The sequence below is a fragment of the Chiroxiphia lanceolata genome, chromosome 21 (assembly GCF_009829145.1).
Source record: "Chiroxiphia lanceolata isolate bChiLan1 chromosome 21, bChiLan1.pri, whole genome shotgun sequence".
Taxonomy (NCBI): Eukaryota; Metazoa; Chordata; class Aves; order Passeriformes; family Pipridae; genus Chiroxiphia; species Chiroxiphia lanceolata.
The window spans coordinates 636,522-650,000 of NC_045657.1; the positions used below are offsets into that span (position 1 = coordinate 636,522).

Here is a 13,479-nt window from a genome sequence, read left to right on the forward strand (position 1 = left end):
AGCTGTGCCTGTGCCGTGCTGCAGGGCAGGGCTGGCCCTCCTGCACCACAGAGTGACATGAATTAGCGTGTGACAGTGACAGAAAATGGAAAAGAATGGCCCTGCAAATGCAGTTACAAGAGAAAAGCAAATTGATTTAGTGGACATATGAGTATTTTTGAGAGAGAAAGCAAGAGAGCTGCCTGACATATTCCAAGATACCTCACGATTGCTTCTCTTAAGGAGATGTCATTCAGATTTCCCTGAACTAGCCTTTAAATTATAGTTCTATAAATAGATTGGGCACTGGCAGTATTTACAGGGTGAGCATCAGGTGAAAAACTCCAGCGGCTGCGGCGGCTGCTCCTCTCACCTTCGCCTGCCCGGCTGGAGGTTAACTCTGATTTCCATGTTAATGCCGCCTCGATCCCAATGGCTGCCATTTGTCAAATTAACATTCATTTCAACAACCCAAAAGTGAGAGCTTTTAAACATTAATTCACAACTATGAGCTCTTCTCAGCACATTATTATGTTACTGTGATGAAACAAACTGCCTATGGAAAGATATAGATCCTGCTGGAAATGCTGGCACTGTGGCTGGGAGAGGAGCCCCGTCACGGAGGCAGCGCTGACACGGGCGAGGGCAGCTGTGCCCACACACCAGGGCTGGCAGGGCTGGGAACACACGGAGCCAGGAGCCCTCAGAGCTGCTGCCCATGGGATCTGCTGCAGCAGGATGTCCCCAAGAGCCACTCTGGGCAGGTCAGGGCTGCGTGTCCCACCCGGCTCTCTGTGGAGTGTGGGGCCCTGGAGCCCACACCCAGACTGGAAATGCCAGCTTGCCTCACTTAACTGCTCTCTCTCCTTCCTGCGTGGCGTTCCCAGGAAGTGGTTTTCTGGGAACCCACTGCTGCTGCTACGCCAGCACAAGCATTTCCGAGGCGAAAGATTATCATCTGAAAGATTTAAATCAGTGCTATTTTGAGTCTGCAATTATTCCAGCTCTCACCATGACTGATCAATGTGCTGTCTCTGATTAACAAGACAAATTAGGGGAAGGGCATTCCTACACTGTTGCCTGAGGAGGGCTGTGCCACCACATCCCGGGCATGCCTGCACAGGGGTGCAGACAAAGGCAGGACATGGTGCCAGCACCCAACAGCCCTCGGGACATCCTTGGCATGGGAGCTGTGCTGCTCCCCATGCACGTGCTCCTCTCTCCTGCCAGGGCAGTGAAGCCTCAGGCATCACCACTGCCCTTCTGCCACAGCACTTCCAAAACCTGCCGTGTCCAAGGGCAGGAGGGCACAGATGGTCCCTGCAGCCTGAGACCCCAGCAGCCCCTGCTTGGAGCATCCAGCAGATCCAGTGAGAAATGCTGGACACGAGGCAAACCTGCCACCCCTCTGCTGTGAGCACCAACAGCCCCTCACAGCCCGTGCAGAGCCCACTGGGTGCTGCAGGCAGAGCCCTGTCCCCTCCTGTCCCCTCCCACACATCAGGCACAATGCTGTCCTCAGGGACCAGGGCTGCCCTCCCTCCCACCAGCACACCGTGGACCCTTCCCAGTCCTTCATCCCTCCCATCCTGTTGTCCAGAGTCTGGTTTGAGTTTTAATGGAGTTAAGGGATGAGCTGAACTGGTGTGGCTCTTTCTCAGCATCCATGTCCAGCAGCATGTGCCAGTGGTGCAGCAGGACAGGATTTCCTCTCACCTCTCAGAAAGAGAAGGACCAGAGGGGTCCCCTGTGCCCAAGAGCCCCCCTGGTGCCAGGCACTGTGGGGGCAGGGGACAGGAGCCCAGAGCTGCCCTGGGCAAGCCGAGTGCACCAGAGCTCCGTGTCATGCGGGACCAGGAGCGCCCATCCCACATCTGGTCTCCTGATATTCCTGAGGGTTTATCTCCCCAAACAAGCACAGACAGATACCTACAACTCAACTACATCTGGAATAATCCTCGGCTCCAGAGCTGTAATTCAATCAAGATGTTCTGCTGACACCATAAAGCGGGGGAGCGGCAGGAGCGCTGTGTGTAAATGCCAGCAGAGCCCGAGACTGAATTACAGCTGCACTGCTGCACCAGACACGTCGTGCTCAAACACAGGGGAACAGAGTCCTCTTTGTTAAACTAATTATTTTAATACATAGAAGGAGAGGACAGAAAGGACCTGTTAAATATTTACCGTTTCAGGCCTGCTCTTGCAGGACATTTTTTCGCTGTTGTTGATATAAGCTGCTCTGCGCTGCAGTTAAACCTGCCCATAAAAAGGGAAAGGTTGGAAGTGTGTGTGACATATTTCAGGGGGACAGGGTGACTCTGGGGGCTGGTAATGGAGCCCACAGCCTTTCACCTCTGGAGCACTGGTTTGAATCCAAACACTATTTCCATCTGGAGGTGGTTTGGCAGCATCCCTGCAATGAGCTGGGCTGTTCTCTGCCCTCATGACCAAGTGCTGTCATGGGGAAAAGATCCCCCCCGGCAAAGTGCCTGGTCATCCCACCGGAGGGGTCGAGAGGGCAGGGGAAGGGGCTTGAGCTCTCCCTGCTGCCTCTGGGAGGCCCAGGACAAGCACAGCCCCTCGCTCAGGGGGTGTCCTGCTGCTGCATCCCACAGGGACAGGAGAGCTCGTGATGCCCTGAGAACCAGCAAGTCCTCCTGACACCAGATTGGCCATCCCAGGAGCAGCCAAGTGGTGGTGGGAGGGTGGCTGCTCTGGTGGGCACTGGTGTTCCCACCCCACAGGAGCCCCGTGTCCTATCAGTGCAGGCCAGTGCCTGACCAGGGTCCTCATCCCTGGAGGAGAGTTTGGGAAGCCCATTGCCATGGAAATAGCTCTGTTTGCTACAGGAAGATGATGCAGTTCAGGCACTGCCACCCCAGCGAGGGCACTGCTGGCCAGAGGGAGACACAGCACCCAAACACCCAGGGAAGGAAGAGGGATTCAGCCACCCAGCCTGGCACTGGCAGCACACGGCTCCTGCTGCTCAGGCAGAGGCTGCACCAGTGGAAGCTCCTGCAGGTTGGAATTACAGACCTGCAGGAGAGCTGTGGCAATGCCTGAAAGCACTAGGGATGTGTCATCACCTACCTGGCAGCAGAAAGCAGGAACCCCCAGCACCTGAGACCCCCCAAGCTGGGAGCAGGTCCCTTGAGACCGTGTCTGCAGCTCACCTGTGTTAGAACTCTGAATTCCTGAGCAGCCACCTCAGGCAGGTGGGCACAGGTGGGCACAGGGGGGTACATGAGAGCCCAGGAGCGTGTCCCACCGGCGGTGGTGGCACTGCAGCCTCTTGGTGACATCTCCTGGTGGCTGCCCCTGTCCATAGAGAACAATGGAAAGCATCTGCCTCCAATGGTGCTGCCAGCTCTGGCTGGCTGGCTGCTGATGAAACAAGCCCTCTGTGCCGGCCCAGGCAGGGAGAAGGCTCCGTCCTTGCCCCAAAGGGGAGGGAGCTCATCCAGCCGTGCCCAGGGCAGGGATCCTCTGAGGAGAAGCTCAGATTCTGTAGGACTCAGCAAAAACTCTGGGAAGAACTCAAATATGCAGCAAGCACTGATTTTCCATGTGGATGCATTGCCATTAGCCCTGCCCATTAATTAGAATAATGCTAATTGTTATTATAATGATGATTACAGAGAGTACTTCATATTTACTGAAGTTGGAAATATCTAAACCAAACCCTTGCACAAGCCACCTGCTTTTATCAAAGCCATTAATGTCTGAGATAACATTTTTAAATGCCAAATTTTCTGAGAAAACATATATTTATACCAAGAAAATTAAATTTCAGCTTAAGGTTCTTATTATAAATAAAAGAAAATAAGTCAATAAAACAATAAATATTTAACTGAATGAAGCAGAAATTATATCCAATTATATTTTCTTTAAAACCCAATTTATCTGCCAATATTTTCTTTAAATGCTCATGTTACTTTTTCACTTACTAACAATAAATGCCTGGATGCATTTCAAAGTGGTGCCTTTTCTATTATTTCATTTCCTGGAGTCCTCGGCTTGAAAGGACATTAATAGCACACTATAAATAAAAAAAAAAGTTACTTAAGGATTTACAGCTGAGGATTTCTATGGAAACAAACCGGAGAGGGGAGTTTGCATCAGGTTGGGGGCGGGGGATGGAAACAAAGAGCTGAAAACGGGAACCAAAGTTCAGCTGCCACATGGCAGCCCCGGGGCTCCGTGTGCGGGGTCAGGCGGGCGGGGGACGGGGCTGAGCACCCCGACCATGGGGGCCGGTGCTGCTGCGGCACAGGGACAGCGGGAGGGACGGTGCGGGGTGTGGAGCGCAGGGGAAGCTGCTGCCGGAGCCCCTGCCTGTGTCCAGGGTGGGAGTCGCAGGGATGGCTCCACGTGCCAGGGCAACGCGGGACAGTGGGACACCCTGGGACAATGGGACACCACGGGGCACTGCGATGCCATGGGACACTGGGAGGCCTTAAGCTTGAGGTGTCTCCTTTGCCCCAGCTGCCCCTGTCCTGCACTCACCCACACTTGGAGCATCTGAGCATGAGGAACAGCTCCATCACCAGCTCTCACAATGGGAAGCAGATTTCCAAGTGAGAGGGACCAAAATGACTTGCACAACATAGGAAACAATTCAACAATCAAAAAATCTTTCACTACTTAATAGGATTTTATAAATTGAATTATCTCTGTAAGCGCTGACAGTCCGAGCTGATCAATCAATTAAGGGATGCCAGGCTGCAGCCCGCAGACCCACTCGGTGGGAGGGAGCTGCTGCTGGGGCACCTGGCCCCTTTTGTGTCCCCCCAAGGGCCCCACGGAGGCAGGGCCATGCCAGGGCCTGCCCCTGCCATGCCAGGGGTCCCACGGGACAGCCCCGCTGCAGTCAGGGAGCCCCAGCCCTACAGTCAGAGGACACACACCTGGGACATGGGACAAATCCAGCTCCATGTTTGTGGAGCCAGAGAGCCCTGGGAATGGGCAGAGCCCTGGGTGCCCTCTCTGTTACGGGCTCTTTGGTGACTCCCATTTAGGCTCCTGCAATTTGCCTCCCCCAGGGAGTGCCCATTGACAGGGCAGGTGCAGCTGGTTATTGATGGCATGTAGGGCCAGGTGTTCATAGACGAAAGGTTAGTTTATTAATCCATTGGGAGACCTTATGAAAAACAAATTCAGGTAAACAACATATTTTTCTTGACTGTTTTTCAAGATTTAAGGCAGGGATCGTGTTCTCAGAGTCTCTTTGACACATTTCCATTGCGCTCTGCTATTACATTCTTCAAAAAAGAGAGATTGCTTCTCGTGCCACATTCTGGGAGAGAGAAACCTAATTGAATCTGCAGCCCATGTGGCTGGACAGCATCTCCTTCCCAGTTATGGATGGGCTGGAGAGTCACTGAAACACACAGGCAGGCCTATTGGAAAGGCAATTTTTTGGTAGACATCTGCAGTTCTGTGCTGTGTCCCCTCCTGTCCCGGCCATCCTGGTGCCTGCAGAGCTCAGCCTTCCCCTGCCACAGCCATTCCCTCTGCACCAGGAGCAGGTTTTGTTGCATCTCTTTGCCCAGTCAAGATGGGGGGAAGATGAGTTTCCAAGTGAAGCCTCCTGTGTGCCCCCTCCAGCGAGGAGCTGGGGTTGCTGGGGTCTCTGGGGGGTGGCACGGACACTTCCCAGCCCCTGCACTCCAGGGTGTTCAGCAGCACCTCCCACCCCTCTCAAGACTGCCCCAGACTTGGCAGGACAAAGCCCCCAGTCTGGAGCTCACCACAGAGCCCACCAGGAGGAACCAGTTCCCAGGTTGCTGCCCTGAGGCCAGTGGGGGCAAGGTGGGGGCTAATTTGAGGAGGAATTGGACACAGAGTACTGAGCACTGTACACAGCTTCATTTAACCTCTGAGTATGGTGCTCGGGAGAGAGAAATCCCTGTGCCCCGTGTATGACCATTGCAACTTGATTAAGCACTGAACTTTAATTAATTGACTGGCTGGAGTAATAAGCTCCACCAATTTGCTTTGCCCAACAAAGAGGTGAATAGTTAATTCACATAAACTGTCAGGTGTGAGGGCCACTGTCACACAAAGTGCCCCTCACCACCACCCCACCATGGACCAGACGAGGAGCAGACATGGGGGCTGCCCAGACCCCCCAGCCCCGCACCCCAACACGTGTCCTGCACCCCTCCACCTGAACCCGGACCCTTGGCTGGAGCCCCTGCACTGCTGGGTGCTCAGACACCCGCCACAGGGACTTGCCTCTGCCCCACTGGGGACTGGGGACCCTCAGGGACCCCCCCCACCCCGCTCTGGCCACCACCCAGCCGTGGGCAGAGCGACAGGGCAGGGGTGTTCCACCAGTCCCAGGGGACACCCCACTCCTGGCCCTTCCCCACAGCAGCTGGGGACGCCTTCCAAAGGTCAGCTCCCCACCCCCTGCCATTAAAGGTTCTGGGGTGAATCCCCCTGGCCCAGCCTGTGCTGCAGAGCCAGGAGGAAGGACTGCAGTGCCAGAACTGCTTCCCATCCGGAACGGGCTGAGCAGGAGGGCGAGGCCCCAGCGCATGTGCCCTGCCCGTGCTCCAGTGCCTCTCCTGCTCTTTAAATTGATTGGCACTTTCTATTTGAGGAAAAATGAGTTCTTAAAATTGAAATACTGGTTATTGTTATGGTAATACAGTGAGGCTGCGGCAGCACAGATTTTAAGATACAAAAAAGGTTAGTTTGAATCAAGCAGCTGAGAGGTGAGTCTATATAAAGTACTCAGGACTAATGAGTTCCGAGGGATCCTCGTATCGGGTCCAGACCCCTTAATGCTGCTGATTCAAGTGGTGGGTGCAGGTAATCACCAAGATAACCCGAGGCCTCTGGGATCATTACTGCTTTATCACATTTTGTATGAAATATTTTCGGCCTCATTTAGGATGTCAGCCTCCATCAAATGCTTCCTTGTGTTAAGCATGTGACACAGCCCTACAGCACCAGCATACCCAGAACCCTCGCTGTCCTCTCCTGGCCTGGTGCACCTGGAGCCCTCATGTCCCACTGGGAGAGGTATTTGGAGCACTCAGGACCCTCTTTGGGGGCTGCAGCACCGAGAAGGACATTTGTGAATAATGTAAGAACAAACGTGCAGAGCCCATGTTAGCAGGACATAGTGACTGATTCCCAACATCTGTTATTGCTTTCTCTCATCTGTACCTGAAATTAGCAATTTAGAGCCCATACCTTTATTTGGAAAATAATAGTACACACAGAATTATAAAAGTTTAATACACTCTCAGTAAAATGAAAAATGAGCAGTTATGATATTGTCTAACACTTTCAAATGTGTTTATTAATTCATGTTTTAAATCATAAGTTTCGTTCTGCAAGAGAGTCATACACAGCAATAAGCAAGTTTTAAAATATTAATGAATAAACAATATTTCTCTATTGAAATATAACATGCTTCTTTGAACAATGTACCAACGGTAATAAATCACAACCAGCAGAAAATTGCATTTCATATTTAATACAACTTGAACTCTGCCTTTTTATAAATGATATCTTTTTTGTTTAATTGGCGTCAGTTCAGATCTAGCAGATTGCTAATAAAATTCTGGATTTCCATATTTAATGATGCGTGCTTTTTATGCTGAATTTTACCACAAAAAATGCAGCCTTTTATTATCGGAATAGCAGCATTAATAGGTGATCTCCCACCATGGGCAACGGCCCCGTCTGCTCTCCTGAAGCCTCGTCCAGGCTGGAGTGGCCACGTGCCACATCCCTCCCAGAGGTGGCATCCCTGGAGAGCTGAGGATGCCAGGGCAGTGGGGGGAGGAGGAGAAGGGCCCCTTCCCCTCTGGGAGGGTCCCTGTCCTGGAGTTGTGCTCCTTGGGGATGCCTCTGGGTGCCCACCCGCCCCAGGAACAGGGGCTCACGTAGGCAGGGAACCAGCACACACGTCAGCACCCCCGTTAGCACCACGGAAAGGAATGAAAGTAATTGGGTTTAATTAGCCTGTGTAAACACGATTCTTAAATTTGTTGCCACATGAGGGTTTTGGCAGTCTCCAATAAATTAATCCTTTTTATTATATCAATGACAGGAAGATGATCAAATAGGCTTTGATATAGATTTTGGGATTTAGCACCTAGTAGCGCTCTGACATGCTTGAACTTCTTCCTCCTGCTGCTGCTGCTGGAGGCAAGAACGAGGCTACAAACGGCGTCTGCTTCCGAGCTGCTCCCAGGCGGAACGGGGGGCTCGGAGACACACGGATGGGGACACCAGGGAAACTTTGAAGAAAAGTTTGTCTTCAGGATTTGTTGGTAAGTTGAGTTTCCAGAGGGTAGGATCATGCAGGGAGAGATGTGGGGGCAAGGGGAACATGGTGATGAGGCGCAGCAATTAGTGTGGTGTGTCAGTGCCTCTGCAGCCAGAGGCTGAGCAAAGTGGGAGCACAGCCCTGGCTCCCCTCCGTGCTGGGGCACACAGAGCATTCGTCCAGCCCCCCGTGCACATCCTTCCTCCCACTGTGCCAAGCCCAGGGAAACGGGCTCTGCCGGTGCCGCAGGACAGCGGGCACAGCTCTGGCACAGCTGGTGCCTGTGCTCTGGCACGTCACAGCTGATTTCCCAGGTACTGCCGGGACACAGCCCAGACCCGGGGCTCGGCTGGCAGCAAGGATCGTAATGCTGGCTCCATCCTTCACTCTCTCAGTTGCAGGAAGGAACCAGAGGCTTTATATTTCAGGGAAAACAAATTCGGTGGCAGACGGGCAGCCCGGGGTGCCCAGATAACACAAGGGGCCCCACATCCCACCTGGGAAGGCCAAGAGGCTGGTTCAGCTGCTGTGCCATCCCAGGTAACCCTCCTCCCCTCCTGGGCATGATGGCCCGGGAGCTGCTGAGCACAAAACCTTCTCCTGCCTCTGCCACCAAAGGAAGGATCACTGGATGGGAATTCTAATCATATATTATATTACCGTGTCATATTAGACTAATAAAATCCTAATATGATACAGGAATGGGGAGCATATCATAACTCCTCTGTGGCTAATACAATGCAGGCAATAAATCACTCCAGGGCTTATCCTTAACAATTGTATCAGAGCTTTCTGTGTCACGCTGATAACTCAGTCCCTCTGATCTAATGGTTCACTTTTCTTCACAGTCCATATGGCAGTGACATTAAAGCTAATGAAATAAAATAAAATTTGCCAATCTTTGAAGAATTCCATTCTTTAAAAAGATGTATTTTATTAACACAAACTGGAAACATCTTCAGTTACTTGCAGTTACTTTTATCCCATTGGAAATACATGGCACGGATATCGGCCCTGCCATGGCACACCCAGCTCGTGTGTGGCCACATCACTGCGGGATCACAGCACGGCTCAGCCTCACACACGGAGTGCCAAGGCAGCAGAGCTGCCCCCACTGCCCCAGTTCCAAGGGGTACAGATCCCACAATGCCCCAAGGTCACAATCTCCCCAGCTCTTCCCTTCCTGGGCTGAGGATCCCTTGTTGCATCCAAGGCCGGATACACAGGGAGTCGGGTGCAGGGAGAGGAGCTCATCACCTGCTGCTCTGTTGGCACATGAAGGATTGCTGTTCTTTGGGGGGCTCTGAGGCTGTGCAGCTGCTCCCATGGCAGGCCATAAACCTGGTGCCTTTGCCAGAATGCCAGGCCTCGTGTCTCCCCGGCTGCTGGACTTCTCCTGGGCCCTCCTTCAGGACACCCCAGAGCAGTGGCTGTGCTCCACCCCAAGTGCAGCAGGTCAGACAGAGCTGGGGCTGGTTCCAAAAGTCGAGTGGTACCCAGGGGAGCACCGTGGGTCTCTCCTCCAGGTGCCTGTCCCAGTGACAGGCACCTTACTCAGGTCAGTGCCAGGCACAGGAGACGGCAATTCCTGGCACCTGCTGCAAATCCTCCATTTGCTCCTGCTGTGCTCCACACGGGGTCTCTGGGCTGGCATCTCCCATGGCTGGTGGGAGCCATGGCCACAGGGCTGGTGGACTTTGTTCTTCTGGCCCCATGGCTCTGGTTGCAGGGCTCGTGTGCCAACAGCTCAACCCTGGGGACAGGGAATCAGGATGGTGCCGCTGAGCAGTCGCAGGATGGGAGAGCAGAGGGTCTCCTCCCCTGGCGTGAGTCGCTGTTCTGCACAAGGCTCCGATGGCCCTTCAGGGTGTAGCTACCAGGTGAAACACAATATACCATCAGCAGCTTGATCCTAGTACTGGTGCTGGCAGTAAACCTTCCTGATGAGTGATCAGGCCTCAAGGATAAGATGTTTATTATTTGCCGTGGAGCCACGTGTCTGTTCTCCAACATAAGGAAAGGCCAAATTGCACTTGTAATTCAAAGGGACCCAAAGCCTTAATGCTGTAAAGCAGCAGCTAATGATGCCCAGCGGGCACGGGGCAGGCAAGGGCGGCCCAAAGGTTGTTGATGGCCTTCCTATGAACCTCCTCAGTGTGTGACAGGTCCTTGCCTGTGGCCAGCAGAGATGTGATCAAGATGAGGGACGTCTGTGTGTTCATTACGCTGCCTACTATGCCTCCACTGACATACTTTACATTTAAAATACAAAATATCGTTTCCATTGGGATGGAGCACAAACACTGAGTGTGTGGATTTCAGGAGCTCCATTAGCAAATGCAAATTTTTGGGTGCTTTGTCCTCAGCATGCAGAAGTCTTCAGCAGTTCACAGTCCCCACGTGCCCCAGCTCTTGTTAACTGGTGACGAAGGCTTTGCAATGCACATCTAGTTATTTACTTGTTTATTTAAATGCACCACCTGTAACAGAAGAAGCAATGTTCAATTCCAAACCTGACTGAGGCGAGTCTGCTCCATGAACAAGAGCAGCAATGGTGCACGAGAGCGTGGGCTGCAGAGTCACCACAGTCCCAGCTGGAGAGCTGCTGAACAAAGGCATTTGACCAAATAACCTGATACAAGAATTGTTGATAAGAAAAGCAGAACCACAAGCTCATTGAATTGTGCAAATCATCATTCAGCCACCAAAACAACACCTGAAGGCTTGAAGAGCTGAAGAGAAGGGAAGGTGAGGGCCAGTGGCTCCTCGGAGCCAGCCAAGCTGTGGCTCCAGCCCAGCAGGGCTGGCAGTGGTGAGCTCCTCCTGCCTCGCTGCACTAACCCAAGTAGTGAGTAGTTATATTTATCAAAGACCATTTGCTGCAAGTGATTAACGTTAATTTGATTTCCTGTGAGTCAATTTCCTTGAGATATGGTAAATAGGCTATTACCTGTTATTGACCTTTACTTTATTAAAAAGACTTAAAATTAGCATTTATATATATACGTCCTTCCAAAAAAGTTTTTTTAATAAAGAAAAATATTTTTATAATCACATTAGACTTGCTAGCTGAGGCTGTAGCTCCAAAGTTAATGTTAAATAAAAATGGTAATTAAGAGTGAATATGATGATGGTTTTTAAACTCATCTAAAGGCCTGACCCCTTCCTTCGCCTCCACTTGATTTGTGGCTCCCGAGCAGAGCAGGGTGGCAGGGGAGGCAGGGGCTGGTGGGTGGAAGCCTCTGCCCAGGACATGCCTCTCCCAGGATTTCCAGTGCTCTCCAGGCAAGAGGACACAAGGACCTGCTGGTGTTTAAAGAGATGCTCAGCTCCTGCTCCATGCCCAGCTCGCTCTTCTGGAGGCTGACACAGCTCTTCGGGCTGACTTGAACTGAGCAGGAAGAAATAACGTCAACGTTCGATCATGAAAGCAAAAAGTTTATTCATGTTTGAAACTACATATAACTACCACGAGGAAGACTTTTCAATCCAGGGTGTAATCCAGTTAGAAAGTAACACGAAACGGTTTAATACATTAGAATCACTGCCACAAATTATTTTCATGACTCAATCAGTTTCAGAATCGCATACAATACAAAAGAGAGAGAGAAAGGGCCCCTGCGACCGAGGGGGATGTACAGTACCGAATACTGAAGTCTGTATGCATTACAATTAGTTGTTGGTTTTTGCGTGGATTAGTAACAAGATGAAGAACATTCAAAATGCTTCTCAGTATTTACAACAGTTGCACTGTTTTGTGTCCAACCTAAGACCCCATGTTTCCACTTCCGCTTCTTTAGCAGTTGCCAAGGCAACCCTGATTCGTAGGAGATTACAATGTACATTACATTTCGTGGGGAAACAAAGAGTTAATTACAAGATGCAAAAAGATAAGAAAGAGACAAACTACAGCGTGAGTATCGTTCAGAGGTAGTAAGTGAGCACTCTAAGCTACAGAACATGTTGAAAGTCTATTGGTTTGTATGAGTTCGCATGAGGTAATAAAGCTGTGTTTGATTGGTGAGATGTATAAATACTCTTTTGCTACACTATGTACAACACTCCATATCACGGTGCTTTTTCCTTTCCTTTTCCTTTGTTTGTGTTTTGCTGCCAAGCAGAGGCACCAGCCCTTGGCAGGCGTGGCAGCATCCAGCTCGTACTGTAAAACCCCGGGTCGTGGTGTGCACAGAGACCAGCAGCAAGAGTCGTCATCTCCCAAGAACAACCTGCGTCCGTGTCGGGGTACAGAAAGGAGACTCGGGGTCCGGGGGGGCTTTAGCAAGAAAAGATGATCCTGGTTTCCAATCTAATTTGTAAGACAATAGATCACAACAAAAATGTGACGAATAAGGATTCTTAAACACAACCATTGTTAACCGAAATAACCGAACAGCTCTTTTTATTCCAGCTCTGTGAGAGATATGAAAAGAGGAAACACAATCAAAGTCTGCGATTCCTGTCAACTTCCCATGGAAATATGCACACAGTTAAATTTGGGTGAGGCGGTTCTTTGTGTCTGCTCTTGCTACTGAGGTTAAGCTTGTCCTGTACTTTTACCCTTAAGGCCAAGTAATTGGCAACTGTTAGACCAACATTGTTAAAACTGCTGATAATAAATTATGATAAAATAGTTACAGGGCTATAAACAATGCTAAATCTTGGCCTAATTGGATAAAGTGCTTTTTAACATTGTGTGTTTTAAGTATAAATACAAATGATTATGATACCTTTAAAAAACAGATTTACCAAGTTTTCTAATAAGACAAGGTTTTACAGTAAAGCTGTAGGTGGTTGGCTACAAAAAACTCTTTCCTTTTTCTCCTGCGACTCTGAATGCGCTAATCAAGGCATCTCAGCTCAGGGAAAAAGTGTTGCTAGGAGATTAGTTAGAGGTATCCGAGTGCACACTTCCCGGCCCTTCTGTAGGGGAAGTCACAGAAGATGGAGTGGTTGCGTCCTGCCAGCCTCCATTAGCCTGCAAAGGCAAAAACAAGTCAATTGATACCATTGCACATATTAATTACACCGTACACTGCGAGTGTGGGGCTGGCCAGCCCGGGGGCTCAGGGAGATGCTCCGGGAAGGGGATTTTCCTGCACTCCCTCTGGCTGCAGGATCTGTGCTGGCGGCGTAAGGTGCGGGATGTGGGATGAGCAGGGAAAGCAGGAGCGTTCGGCCAGATGTTGGCTGCAATCAGGACTGTGGAA

The 13,479-nt window shown here is 50.9% G+C and overlaps 1 protein-coding gene across 7 annotated transcripts in view; it reads right to left on the reverse strand.

The window, feature by feature from the left end:
• Positions 1-11,689: 11,689 nt before the first annotated feature.
• The window catches only part of PBX3 (PBX homeobox 3), a 104,503-nt gene continuing 102,713 nt past the window's right edge, over positions 11,690-13,479 (reverse strand). For 6 of the 7 annotated variants that reach the window (XM_032708175.1, XM_032708173.1, XM_032708171.1 and 3 more), the window contains one exon: positions 11,690-13,247. In XM_032708175.1, the coding sequence (XP_032564066.1) occupies positions 13,155-13,247 (93 nt within the window). In that variant the 3' untranslated portion in view covers positions 11,690-13,154. The remainder of the gene's footprint in view (positions 13,248-13,479) is intronic. The other variant, XM_032708177.1, reaches the window with a different exon arrangement.